Below are 12065 nucleotides of genomic sequence, written 5' to 3' on the forward strand. Positions count from 1 at the left end.
AGCATACTTAGGTCTTAAGTCAGTAATGTAACAAGGAACATAATTGGGAAGGTTCAACTTGGTGGGCACAAGGGGGATAGGGGATGTGGTTAAATAGATGGTATCATTTTTCCTCCACATCCAGTCAATGTACCAGTTTCAGACTCAATATAATACACTTCAGCAGAAAGTTCCATTAAATCTGGATTAAATTTTTGAGAGCTAGTCCCTTGAGATTCATATCATTCAAATGTGTGTGTACTCCCAAGATACTGGAGCACGAGAATCATATGCTCAACTACAGTAATGTTGGATCCCTGGCAACGGGCAGCACTAATGTCCATATCCGAAGTATTTACTTGCATTGCTGGAAGTTGCCAACACAGACGCTGCCAAACCATCCTTATTCGCCATCAAGAGTTAGAAACATGATAAAACCAAAACATCTTTATGCCCAGCTCAGAAGCACTAAGTGGCAGAAAGTTTCAACATCACAACAACAAAACTATCCACAATGTGACAATAAGTTAAGTTCAAGTAATCACGTGTAGCATAAGAGTAACTTAGTGCCTCAAAAAAACTAAGATGAAACGATTTGGATGTGAACATAGAAGTTGGGTTAGTAAGTTTATAGATGACACCGAAATTAGTGGTATGGAGGACAGCCAAGCAAGTTACCCGAGTACGACGGACTTTTGATCAGATGGGTCGGGGGGCTAAGGAGTGGCAGATAGGAGTTTAATTTAGACAAATGCGAGGTGTTGCATTTTGGAAAGGCAATTCCAGGCATGACTTATACACATAATGGTAAAGTCCTGGGGAATGCTGTTGAACAAACAGACCTTGAACTGCAGGTTCATAGTTCCTTGAAAGTAGAGTAACAGATAGACAGGATAGTGAAGAAGGCATTTAGTATGCCTGCCTTTAATTGGTCACCGAGTGCATGTTGGGAGGTCATGTTGAGACTGCACAGGACATTGTTAGACCACCTTTGGAATGCAGCATGCAATCCTAGTCATCCTGCTAATAGGAAGGGTGTTGTGAACCTTGGAAGGGTTCAGGAAAGATTTACAAGGATGTTACCTGGGTTGGAAGGTTTAAGCTATAGAGAGGGGCTGAATAGGCTGGGGATATATTCCCTAGAGCATTGGAGGCTGACAGGTGACCTTATAGAAGTTTATAAAAGCGTGAAGAGCATGGATAGGGTGAATAGCCAAGGTCTTTTCCCTGGGGTAGTGGAGTCCAAAACTAGAGGGCAAAAGGTTTAACGTAAAAGGGGAAGGTTTTAAAAGGAACCTAAGGGGCAACTTTTTCATGAAGTGGGTTGTGTATGTATGGCATGAGCTGATGGACAAAGTGGAGGAGGCCGGTATAATTGCAACATTTAAAAGATATCTGGATGAGTATATGAATAGGAAGGACGTACAGGGATATGGACCAAATGCTGGCAAATGGGACTAGATTATTTTAGAACATCTGGTCAGCATGGACAAGTTGGACCAAAGGGTCTGTTTCCATGCTGTATAGTTTGCACCATAGCCCAAGACACCAATGTCAATAATGGCAGAAGTTGGTGACCTAGAATATTATTGTGAAATGCAGTCCCTACTATCTGTCACGCAAGTCTACCTCTATTCCTGACTGCAGTTTACAATGCCACGCCAGGCTGAAGTAAAGAATACTCAAGATGAAATCTGCAGCATTACAAACGCTCTGGAGATGAAATTCCCCAAGGCCTTATTCATTGTGGCTGACAGCTTCAACCAGGTCAACCTCAAGAGGGTGCTGCAAACTACCACCAACACGTCGCTTGCCCCAGAAAACTTAAAACCCTTGACCATGACAAAACCAAAAGGTGCCTATCACTCTATACCTTGACCGCACTTTGGAAAATTAGATCACAGCGCTGTGTTCCTCCTGCCAACTAACATGCACAAGTTGGAATGACAGAATCCCTAACAGAAAGTAGTATACTGCAGGTCTGAGGCAACGGAAGAGCTTCCCAAGGACTGCCTGGAATTGGAGGATTGAGCCATATTCAAGAATTCAACTGACAACCTAGACAGGTATGCCACCACCATCACAGATTTCATCAGCGAGTGCGTACAGCACTACGTGCAAAATAAGTCAATCCATATGTTCCCCAACTGGAAATCTTGGATGGCCTGGGAAATCCACTGTCTACTTAAGACCAGGCGAGCAGCATTCAATTGGAAGACCCAAACCTTTACAGGAAATCCAGATGTGCCCTTCGCAAGGCCATTAGGGATTCCATGAGGCAGTACCGGACCAAGTTGGAGGCCCAAACAAACCACATGGTCACCAGCCACCTATGGCAAGGCCCTACATGACATAACGGGATACAAAATGAGGCAAAACAAAATAGTGGATAAAAACACATCGCTCCCTAACATGCTCAATGCCTTTTATGCTCAGTTCAAGCAGAATGCCAGTCGTACAATGTCACCTGCCCCAACCTGTTCCCTCAGTCACCACGGCAGATATCAGACAGCCTTCTTTAGAGTGAATCCAAGGAAAGCAACTGGCACAAACAAAATCCCTGGTCATGCACTCAGATCCTACATGAACCAGCTGGCTAAAGTTTTTTGCTGACATCTTTACCCTCTCCTTGCTACAATCTGAAGTCCCCCACCTGCTTCAAGACCACCACCATCATCACAGTACTAAAGAAAGCACATGCCACGTGCCTCAATGACGACTGTTCAGTGGCTTTGGCCACAATCATCATGAAGTACTTTGAGAAGTTAGTCATGGCCCACGTCAACTCTAATCCTCCCAACCTGCATCAATCCTTTGCAATTTGTCTACTGGAAAAACAGGTCCATAACAGATGCCAGAGATAATAGGGACTGCAGATGCTGAAGAACTCGTGATAACAAGGTGTGGAGGTGGATGAACACAGCAGGCCAAGCAGCATCTCAGGAGCGGGAAAGCTGACGTTTCGGGCCGAGACCCTTCATCAAAAGTGGGGGAGGGGAAAGAGGGTCCTGAAATAAATAGGGAGGGGGAGGTGGATCGAAGATGGATAGAGAAGATAGGTGGAGAGGTGACAGACAAGTTCAAGAGGTGGGGGTGGAGCCAGTAAAAGAGGACTGTAGGTGGGGAGGTAGAGAGGAGATAGGTCAGTCCAGGGAGGATGGACAGGTCAAGGGGTTGGGATGAGGTTAGTAGGAAGGAAATGGGGGTGCAGCTTGAGGTGGGAGGAAGAACAGATTAGGAAGGGGCGGACGAGCTGTGCTGGTTTTGGGATGCGGTAGAGGGAGGGGAGATTTTGAAGCTTGTGAAATTGATGTTGATACCATTGGGCTGCAGGGTTCCCAAGCGGAATAAGAGTTGCTGTTCCTTCAACCTTCGAGTGGTATCACTGTGGCACTGCAGGAGGTCCAGGATGGACATGTCGTCTGACGACTGAGGTGGGGGGGGCAAGGTGTGTGTGTGAAGTTGAAAATGGTTCGTGACTGGGAGGTGCAGCTGTTTGTTGCGAACCAAGTGTAGGTGTTCTGCAAAGCGGTCCCCAAACCTCCACTTGGTTTCCCCAATGTAGAGGAGGCCACAACGGGTACAGCAGATGCAGTATACCACATTAGCAGATGTGCAGGTGAACGTCTGTTTGAGATGGAAAGCCTTCTTGGGGCCTCGGATGGCGGTGAGGGCAGAGGTGTGGGGGCAGGTGTAGCACTTCCTGCAGTTGCAGGGAAAAGTACTGGGTGCGGTGGGGCTGGAGGGGAGTGTGGAGCGGACAAGGGAGTCATGGAGAGTGGTCCTTCCGGAAAGCAGACATGGGTAGAGGGAAAAATGTCTGTGGTGGTGGGGTTGGACTGCAGATGGCGGAAGTGTCATAGGATGATACGTTGGATATTGAGGTGCAGTTGTAGTATGGTGCTCTGACCTCAACATAGCTGAGGCCAGACGCCAACTCTTCAACACCTCCTCCTTCCGTCCTCTGGATCATGACTGCACCCCTAAGCACCAAACCATCATCTCCCAAACCATCCACAACCTCATTACCTCAGGTGGCCTCCCACCCACAGCCTCCAACCTCACCATTCCCCAACCCTGCATCACCCACTTCTATCTCCTTTCCAAAAATCCACAAACTTGCCTGCCTTGGTCGACCCATTGTCTCCACCTGCTCCTGTCCCACCAAATTCATCTCCACCTATCTGGACTCCATTTTCTCCTCCTTGGTCCAGGAACTCCCTACCTACATCTGTGACACCACCCACACCCTCCACCTCCTCCATCCATGGATGTCCAGTCCCAGTACACCTGCATTCCCCATGCAGGTGGCCTAAAGGCCCTCCACTTTTTCCTGTGCCACAATCCTTACCAGTCCCCTTCCACTGACACCCTCATCCGCCTAGCCGAACTCGTCCTCACACTCAACAACTTCTCTTTCAATTCCTCCCACTTCCTACAGACAAAGGGCCATGGGTACCCGCATGGGCCCAAAGTATGCCTGCCTCTTTGCAGGTTACATGGAACAATCCCTCTTCCGTACCCACACTGGCCCTAAACCCCACCTCTTCCTCTGGTGGATTGAGAACAATATCGGCACCACCTTGTGTTCCCAAGATGAGCTCCAACGGTTCATCCACTTCCTCAACACCTTCCACCCCAACCTCAAGTTCACCTGGACTATCACTAACAGCTCCCTCACCTTCCTGGACCTCTGTCTCTATCTTGGGAAACCACCTAGAAACCGATATCCATTTCAAGCCCACCAGTTCCCATAGATACCTAGAATACACCTCCTCCCACCCATCTTCATGCAAAAATGCCATCCCCTATTCCCAATTCCTTCACCTCTGCTATATCTGCTCCCAGGATGAGACATTCCACTCCCGTACATCTCAGCTGTCCTCGTTTTTCAAGGACCGCAACTTCTTCCCTGCAGTGGTCGAGAACACCCTCAACTGTGTCGCCCGCATTCCCCACAACTCATCGCTCACACCCAGTCCCCACAATAACAACCTTCATCCTCACGTGTCACCCCACCAACCTTCGGATACAATGCATCATCCTCTGACACTTCCACCATCTGCAATCCAACCCCACCAAAGATATTCTTCCCTCCCCACCCATGTCTGCCTTCCGGAGCGACCACACTCTGCGTGACTCCTTTGTCCGGTCCACACTCCCCTCCAGCCCAACACAGCTGGCACTTTTCCCTGCAACCACAGGAAGTGCTACACCTGCCCCCATGCCTCCTCCCTCACCCCATCCCAGGCCCCAAGAAGACTTTCCACATCAAGCAGAGGTTCACTTGAACATCTGCTAATGTAGTATACTGCATCCACTGTACCCGGTGTGGCTTCTTCTACATCAGGGAAACCCAGCGGAGGCTTGGGGACCACTGTGGAACACTTACATAGAACATTACAGCACAGTACAGGCCCTTCGGCCCCCAATGTTGTGCCGACCTGTCATACCGATCTGAAGCCCATCTAACCTACACTATTCCATGTACGTCTATATGCTTATCCAATGACAACTTAAATGTACCTAAAGTTGGCAAATCTACTACCATTGCAGGCAGAGCGTTCCATTCCCTTACTACTCTCCGAGTAAAGAAACTACCTCTGACATCTGTCCTATATCTTTCAACCCTCAATTTAAAGCTATGCCCCCTCGTGCTCGCCATCACCATCCTAGGAAAAAGGCTCTCCCTATCCACCCCTCTGATTATTTTATATGTTTCAATTAAGTCACCTCTCAACCTTCTTCTCTCCAATGAAAACAGCCTCAAGTCCCTCAGCCTTTCCTCGTAAGACCTTCCCTCCATACCAGGCAACATCCTAGTAAATCTCCTCTGCACCCTTTCCAAAGCTTCCACATCCTTCTTATAATGCGGTGACCAGAACAGTATGCAATACTCCAAGTGCGGCCGCACCAGAGTATTGTACAGCTTCACCATAACCTCTTGGTTCTGGAACTCAATCCTTCTATTAATAAAAGCTAAAACACTGTATGCCTTCTTAACAGCCCTGTCAACCTGGGTGGCAACTTCCAAGGATCTGTGTACATAGACACCCAGATCTCTCTGCTCATCTACACTGCTAAGAATCTTACCATTAGCCCAATACTTTGCCTTCCGGTTACTCCTCCCAAAGTGCATCACCTCACACTTGTCTGCATTAAACTCCATTTGCCACCTCTCAGCCCAGCTCGGCAGCTTATCTATGTCTCTCTGCAACCTACAGCATCCTTCGTCACTATCCACAACTCCACTGACCTTAGTGTCGTCTGCAAATTTACTAACCCATCCATCTATATCCTCATCCCAGGTCATTTATAAAAATGACAAGACAGCAGCGGACCCAACACCGACCCTTGCGGGTAACTGGTCTCCAGGATGAACATTTCCCATCAACTACCACCCTGTCTTCTTTCAGCAAGCCAATTTCCGATCCAAACTGCTATATCTCCCACAATTCCATTCTTCTGCATTTTGTACATTTTGCTCAGTTCGCAATAAACAGCTGCACCTTCCAGTCATGAACCATTTCAACTCCCCCTCCCATTCCTCAGAAATGTCCATCCTGGGCCTCCTGCATCGATGCCACCCGAAGGTTGCAGGAACAGCAACTCATATTCCGCTTGGGAACTCTGCAGCCCAAAGGTATCAACGTCGATTTCACAAGCTTCAAAATCTCCCCTCCCTCTACCACATCCCAAAACCAGCCCAGCTTATCCCCGCCTCCCTAACCTGTTCTTCCTCTCACCTATCCCCTCCTTCCACCTCAAGCCACACCCCCATTTCCGACCTACTAACCTCATCCCACCCCCTTGACTTGTCCGTCCTCCCTGGACTGACCTAACTCCCCACCTACACTCACTTTTACTGACTCCATCCCTGCCTCTAACTTGTCTGTCTCCTCTGTCCATCTTCGCCTTCCCCTCTCTCCCTACTTATTTCAGGACTCTCTCTCCCCCCCCATTTCTGATGGAGGGTCTCGGCCCGAAACGTCAGCTTTCCTGCTCCTAAAGATGCTGCTTTGCCTGCTGTGTTCATCCAGCACCATGCCTTGTTATCTCACAACAGATGCCAGCTCCGTAGCCCTGCACTTGTCCCAAGGACACCTGCACCAGGCTTCTATTCATCGACTTCAGCTCTGGCTTCAATACTATGATCCCATCCAGACTGATCTGAAAACTCAGAACTCAGTCCTCAGTCTCGGCTGTGCCCTCTGCAACTGGATCCTCAACTTCCTGACCCACAGTCCAGTGAAGATAGACAACAGCATGTCCTCCACGATAACCATCAACACCAGCATCCCGCATGGATGCATACACAACCTCCTACTATTCTACCTGTATGCTCATGACTGTGTGGCTACAATGTGCACAAACATCATCTCCAAAGTCGCTGATGACACCACTATTTGACACCTAGTCTACAACCATGATGAGTCAGAACACAGGACGGAGATAGAGTGCTTGATGTTGTGGTGCAATGATAACAATCTCTCTCTCAATGCCAGCAAAACAGAAGAACTGATCACTAACTTCAGGAATAAACCAAGAGGACACATCCCTATCTACATTAAATGGAATGGAGGTGGAGAGGGTTGAGTGTGTTAAGTTCCCAGGGGTAATGATAGCCAATCTGTCTGGACCTTCCAGGTAGATATAACAGTCAAGATGGCATGACAACACCTCTTCTTCCTCAGGAGGCTTAGGAAGTTTGGCATGTTCATAAGGACCTTCACCAACTTTTACAGATGCTTCACAGAAAACATTCTATCTGGGTGCATAATAGCTTGGCACAGCAACTGTTCTGCCCAGGACTGCATGAAACCACAGAAAGTTTGGTACACAGCCCAGACCATCACAGAAGCCAAACTCCCATCCATGGACTCCATCTGCGCTTCTTGTGGCCACTGAGAGGCTGCCAACATCAAAGACCCTCCCACCCCAATAATACTCTCCTCCAACCCCTTCTGTCAGGCAGGAGGATAAGGGAGCTTGAACACACGCACAGACAGGTTCACGAACAGCTTTTTTTCCTACTATTGTTAGACTGCTGAATGGACCTCTCTAATTTCAAATCTAATGCTGATTTTGCTTTTGTGCACCTCCTGTGCAGCATTGTATTGTATTCCTCACTGTCTAAACACCCTATAATCTATCCATCCCTGCTTCCTATGATCTGCCTGTATTGCTTGAACAAAACTTTTCACTGCACTTAAGTACATATGACAGCAGTAAAGAGTGAAACCATGCTTCATATTTGAAAAACCACAGCATGTTGCTGCAAGATAGCTTCACACCTAACCCTAACCCTGATTTCACCAAAGTGCAGACTGCGGGTAGAGTTACAGAAATAATTAATTACAGGACAATCAAATGCAACAGCTTTTACTGACAGCAACTTAGAAAAACATTCAATAGCTAGATACAAGCATACTATTTATCACATGAAGTTCTGAGACAGCAGTTTTATTACTGGTCATAGATACTGCTTCAAAAATAGACTGGAGACAGCATATCAATTACATCTACAATTTTACAAAAGAAAGCATGCATCTGCTTACACGTTTGAAAGCTTCCACATGCAAACATGTCAAAATTGCAGTATAATCAAAAAGCAAGTTCCACAGCAATACGTGTAAGTTTCTTATAGCATAAATTCATGTCAAAAGCTGCATTTAACCTGTCTCTCGTTTGGACTTTTGAGTTCGCAACAGACGTAAAACGGTGGAGTCTAAATAAACACCGACCTTGCTTGAGGCGGAAAAGTGTTCTTTCAAACCTATCCCATTCATTTAGGTACAGTATCCGAAATTGTTTAGATTGCTCCATACTTCCTTTTCAAACCCTCTGCACGATTCTCCCCTGTGGAAAGTAATTGAGGTTTGATCACTTAAAGGGGCAATGCCTCAAATCAATCAGTCAGTACACGTTCCCCAACCACATTTTAACTTTATAAGTGCCAGGGAGAGCAAGAAGAAGATGGGCGATAAGAAATCAGATGATTATAACAAGGAACTGAGCAAAAACACTCCGACACCTCAGGTAACAGCCCCGGACTTAATTTCCTCCCACAGGGTGTCCGGACACAACAAGTAGGTAAGAGAACCGTTAGATAATAACAATGGTGTAGGCCATGGCTGGAGGAGATTTATTCACAAATATCTAAATCACTGATGCAAGCGCCGTAGGTAACAATGCTCCGACCATCATCACTCCAGCCGCTCTGTATAATCTGACCGCCTGTCAGCAGCGGCCTTGCTTCACTCGGTACAACCTGCAAAGGACTGGTGTTTCTGTTCCTTTCGATCGTCGGCCACCTCCAGATCTCAGTGCAAACCCCTAGTTCCAGTACGTCAGATCACTCACCTTTCTCTCGATGTCTTCTTTCCGAACACTTCCCTATCGCTGCGGCAAGAGACAGGCCACTGCCCACATTCAAGGTCGTGGGGTTGGGCCGGCAGTAGCCTCCCTCCTACTGCCCCCACCAGACAAGACCAAGCCAGGCCCCGCCCAGTACCAGTGACACCACGCCTCGCAACGACAGTCAGCTGACACTCATGAACTGAAGTCCCGCCCATAGCTCTGGGACCCCGCCCACTGACGCGAGGCCCGCCCTTAGACCCGAGCTCTCGCCCACCGACTGGAGAGCACGCCCACAACAGACTCGAGACTGCGCCAACCGACAAAGACTCGGTCTGCAAACTGCATCAGACCACGCCCACTGACGCGAGATCCCGCCCACAGCCCCGAGCCTGCGCCTGTGGACCCGAGACCCTGCCCACAGACCGGAGACCTCGCCCGTCGCCCCGAAACCGCACCATATTGCTTAGACCACGCCCGTAGACCCGAGACACCGCCCCATAAACTCTAGACTCGCCCACAACACCGACATCTCCCACAAAACGTCCCATCACCGCTTCACCTCGAGACACCGCCCCCATCAAGCCCCGCCCACAAATTCAAGTACCCTCCTCCCAACCCGAAAAAACACCATTGCACGTGCTTTTCAGACCCCGCCCTCGACCCCGTTATTCCCACCCGGCTCAGATCGCCAGCTTGTTCACCATAACGTCAGTCTTTGCTCGATGTTAGCCTTTCAGCGCGATGTCCTCTTCGCAACAGTCAGGAGGTGGTCGGTCTTGGTCCTTTAGCAATGCGCGATTCCATGGGGCTAAGTTGGTTGTTTTGCTGCACGGGCTCAGCCTATGAAATAAATGGCCGCCCCGCACTACCACGCATAGGGCTAGTGAAAGCTGGTAGACGCCATCTTTTTGAGGGGCAAGATGAAAGTTGTACCCCCTTCACCTCTCTGTCTGTGTCTGGAGGATAAAAGAAGGGGGACCTTGTATCTTAGTGCAGCAGTACGTTACACATTCCCCACCGACTGTCGTTGCTCTGTCCCTTGTACTGGTTTATTTCCATTTCCTGCATTTGACATCTCTGAATGCTGTATTTGGAAGAGATAGTAGGAACTGCAGATGCTGGAGAATCTGAGATAACAAGGTGTAGAGCTGGATGAACACAGCAGGCCAAGCAATATCAGAGGAGCAGGAAAGCTGATGCTTCAGACGTAGACCCTTCTTCAGACTTCCTCTGTATTTTGAAGGCAGCTTCCCCCTTTATGGCTCAATCTGCTCTGATGTCAGAGATAACATCAGGCAACTCTGACCCTCAGGTGGTGAAAGTCAAGTTGGCACGAGACTTTACACTGCAACAAATGACACTGTGTAGCATGACATCAAGGTTGAAACTGATCTGGAAACAGATTAATCAGCCCAAGTTAATAAAATGTGAGGCTGGATGAACACAGCAGGCCCAACAGCATCTCAGGAGCTCAAAAGCTGATGTTTCGGGCCTATACCCTTCATCAGAGAGGGGTTTAGGCCCGAAACATCAGCTTTTGTGCTCCTGAGATGCTGCTGGGCCTGCTGTGTTCATCCAGCCTCACATTTTATTATCTTGGATTCTCCAGCATCTGCAGTTCCCATTATCACTAATCAGCCCAAGTGCTCTGTTGGGTTTATCCTGCACACAATCACTTAAATCTGAATCTCACGCTGTCAATCTATCATTTCTATCATCTTCAATGCCCATTCCACACCCTGAGAAATTCTTCTGCTCTGTGCCCTATAAAATGTACATTTAATCATGGTTCGAACAATCTACATGCACAAAATTCAATCCAACAGATCCATACTTGTCTTTGTAGTCCACATGAGCCTGTTCCCATTCTAATTGTGTCAAGGCACATTATGATTTGCATTGATGTTGACAGTCTTTGAGTTGCTTCATGGGAAATCCATGGTATGTTCATCATGAGTTTGTAGTGCTTATACTTTGCATGATACTGTCTGGAATTATGAATGATTTTCTCCCACATGAAGTGGAAAGAATTCTTGTAAATGTTTTGACTGTCTAGGTTATTCCAAACCTTATGTCTTTCCATTCTTATCATTCAGCCTTTCAATAGGAGTCTTGAATGTTATGTAAGAATTCTGACATGAAAGGTAATGCTTCACAAGAAACATGCATACATATGAAAGTAGTTTTGAGAAATCCAGTTAAGAGTACAACAGCTACTTAATTCTTTCCACTGGCACGTGTCAAGGTAGGACTGTAACCTTTATGGCACATGGTGCAAATTGGCCCAAGTGGTCTGTGACCCTTTAGTCTTGGCATTTAACAATCACAGCACCTACCTTTGTTCTCCTTGTTGGGGTAATGTTTTGCAATATTTCATGGCTTTATGGCACATCTTATTTAATAGCACAGCTGGCTCAAAGACCTGAGTGAACTACTTATGTTCCACTTTTTGTACGATCGTGTCAATGATTTTCCACAACTAATCTAATATTAGGATCATAATAGCTAATTTAGCCCTTGAGCATGTTTCAGCATTCAGTGAGTTTAAAGCTGAAATGCACCTATTTGCCTTTGCCTCATATCCCTTAATGTTTTTGGTTAATAAAGTTCTACCAATCTCAAATATGAAATTAACAAACAATATAGCACCAAATGCTGCTTAAAAAGGAAGAGTTTGAAACTTCTACTACCTTTTGTATGAAGAAGAGTATGTCCCAAAGTCCTAG

General features: G+C 47.3%; 1 protein-coding gene across 2 annotated transcripts in view; it reads right to left on the reverse strand.

The window, feature by feature from the left end:
* The window catches only part of agla (amylo-alpha-1, 6-glucosidase, 4-alpha-glucanotransferase a), a 97570-nt gene extending 88078 nt beyond the window's left edge, over positions 1-9492 (reverse strand). Inside the window, exons 1-2 of one of the 2 annotated variants that reach the window (XM_048539565.2) lie at positions 9343-9492; positions 8724-8838 (exon numbers count right to left, since the gene is read on the reverse strand). In XM_048539565.2, the coding sequence (XP_048395522.1) occupies positions 8724-8805 (82 nt within the window). In that variant the 5' untranslated portion in view covers positions 8806-8838; positions 9343-9492. Of the gene's footprint in view, positions 1-8723; positions 8839-9250; positions 9307-9342 lie in introns of those variants that run through there. The other variant, XM_048539566.2, reaches the window with a different exon arrangement.
* Positions 9493-12065: the final 2573 nt, after the last annotated feature.

The sequence above is a fragment of the Stegostoma tigrinum genome, chromosome 8 (genome assembly GCF_030684315.1).
Source record: "Stegostoma tigrinum isolate sSteTig4 chromosome 8, sSteTig4.hap1, whole genome shotgun sequence".
NCBI lineage: Eukaryota > Metazoa > Chordata > Chondrichthyes > Orectolobiformes > Stegostomatidae > Stegostoma > Stegostoma tigrinum.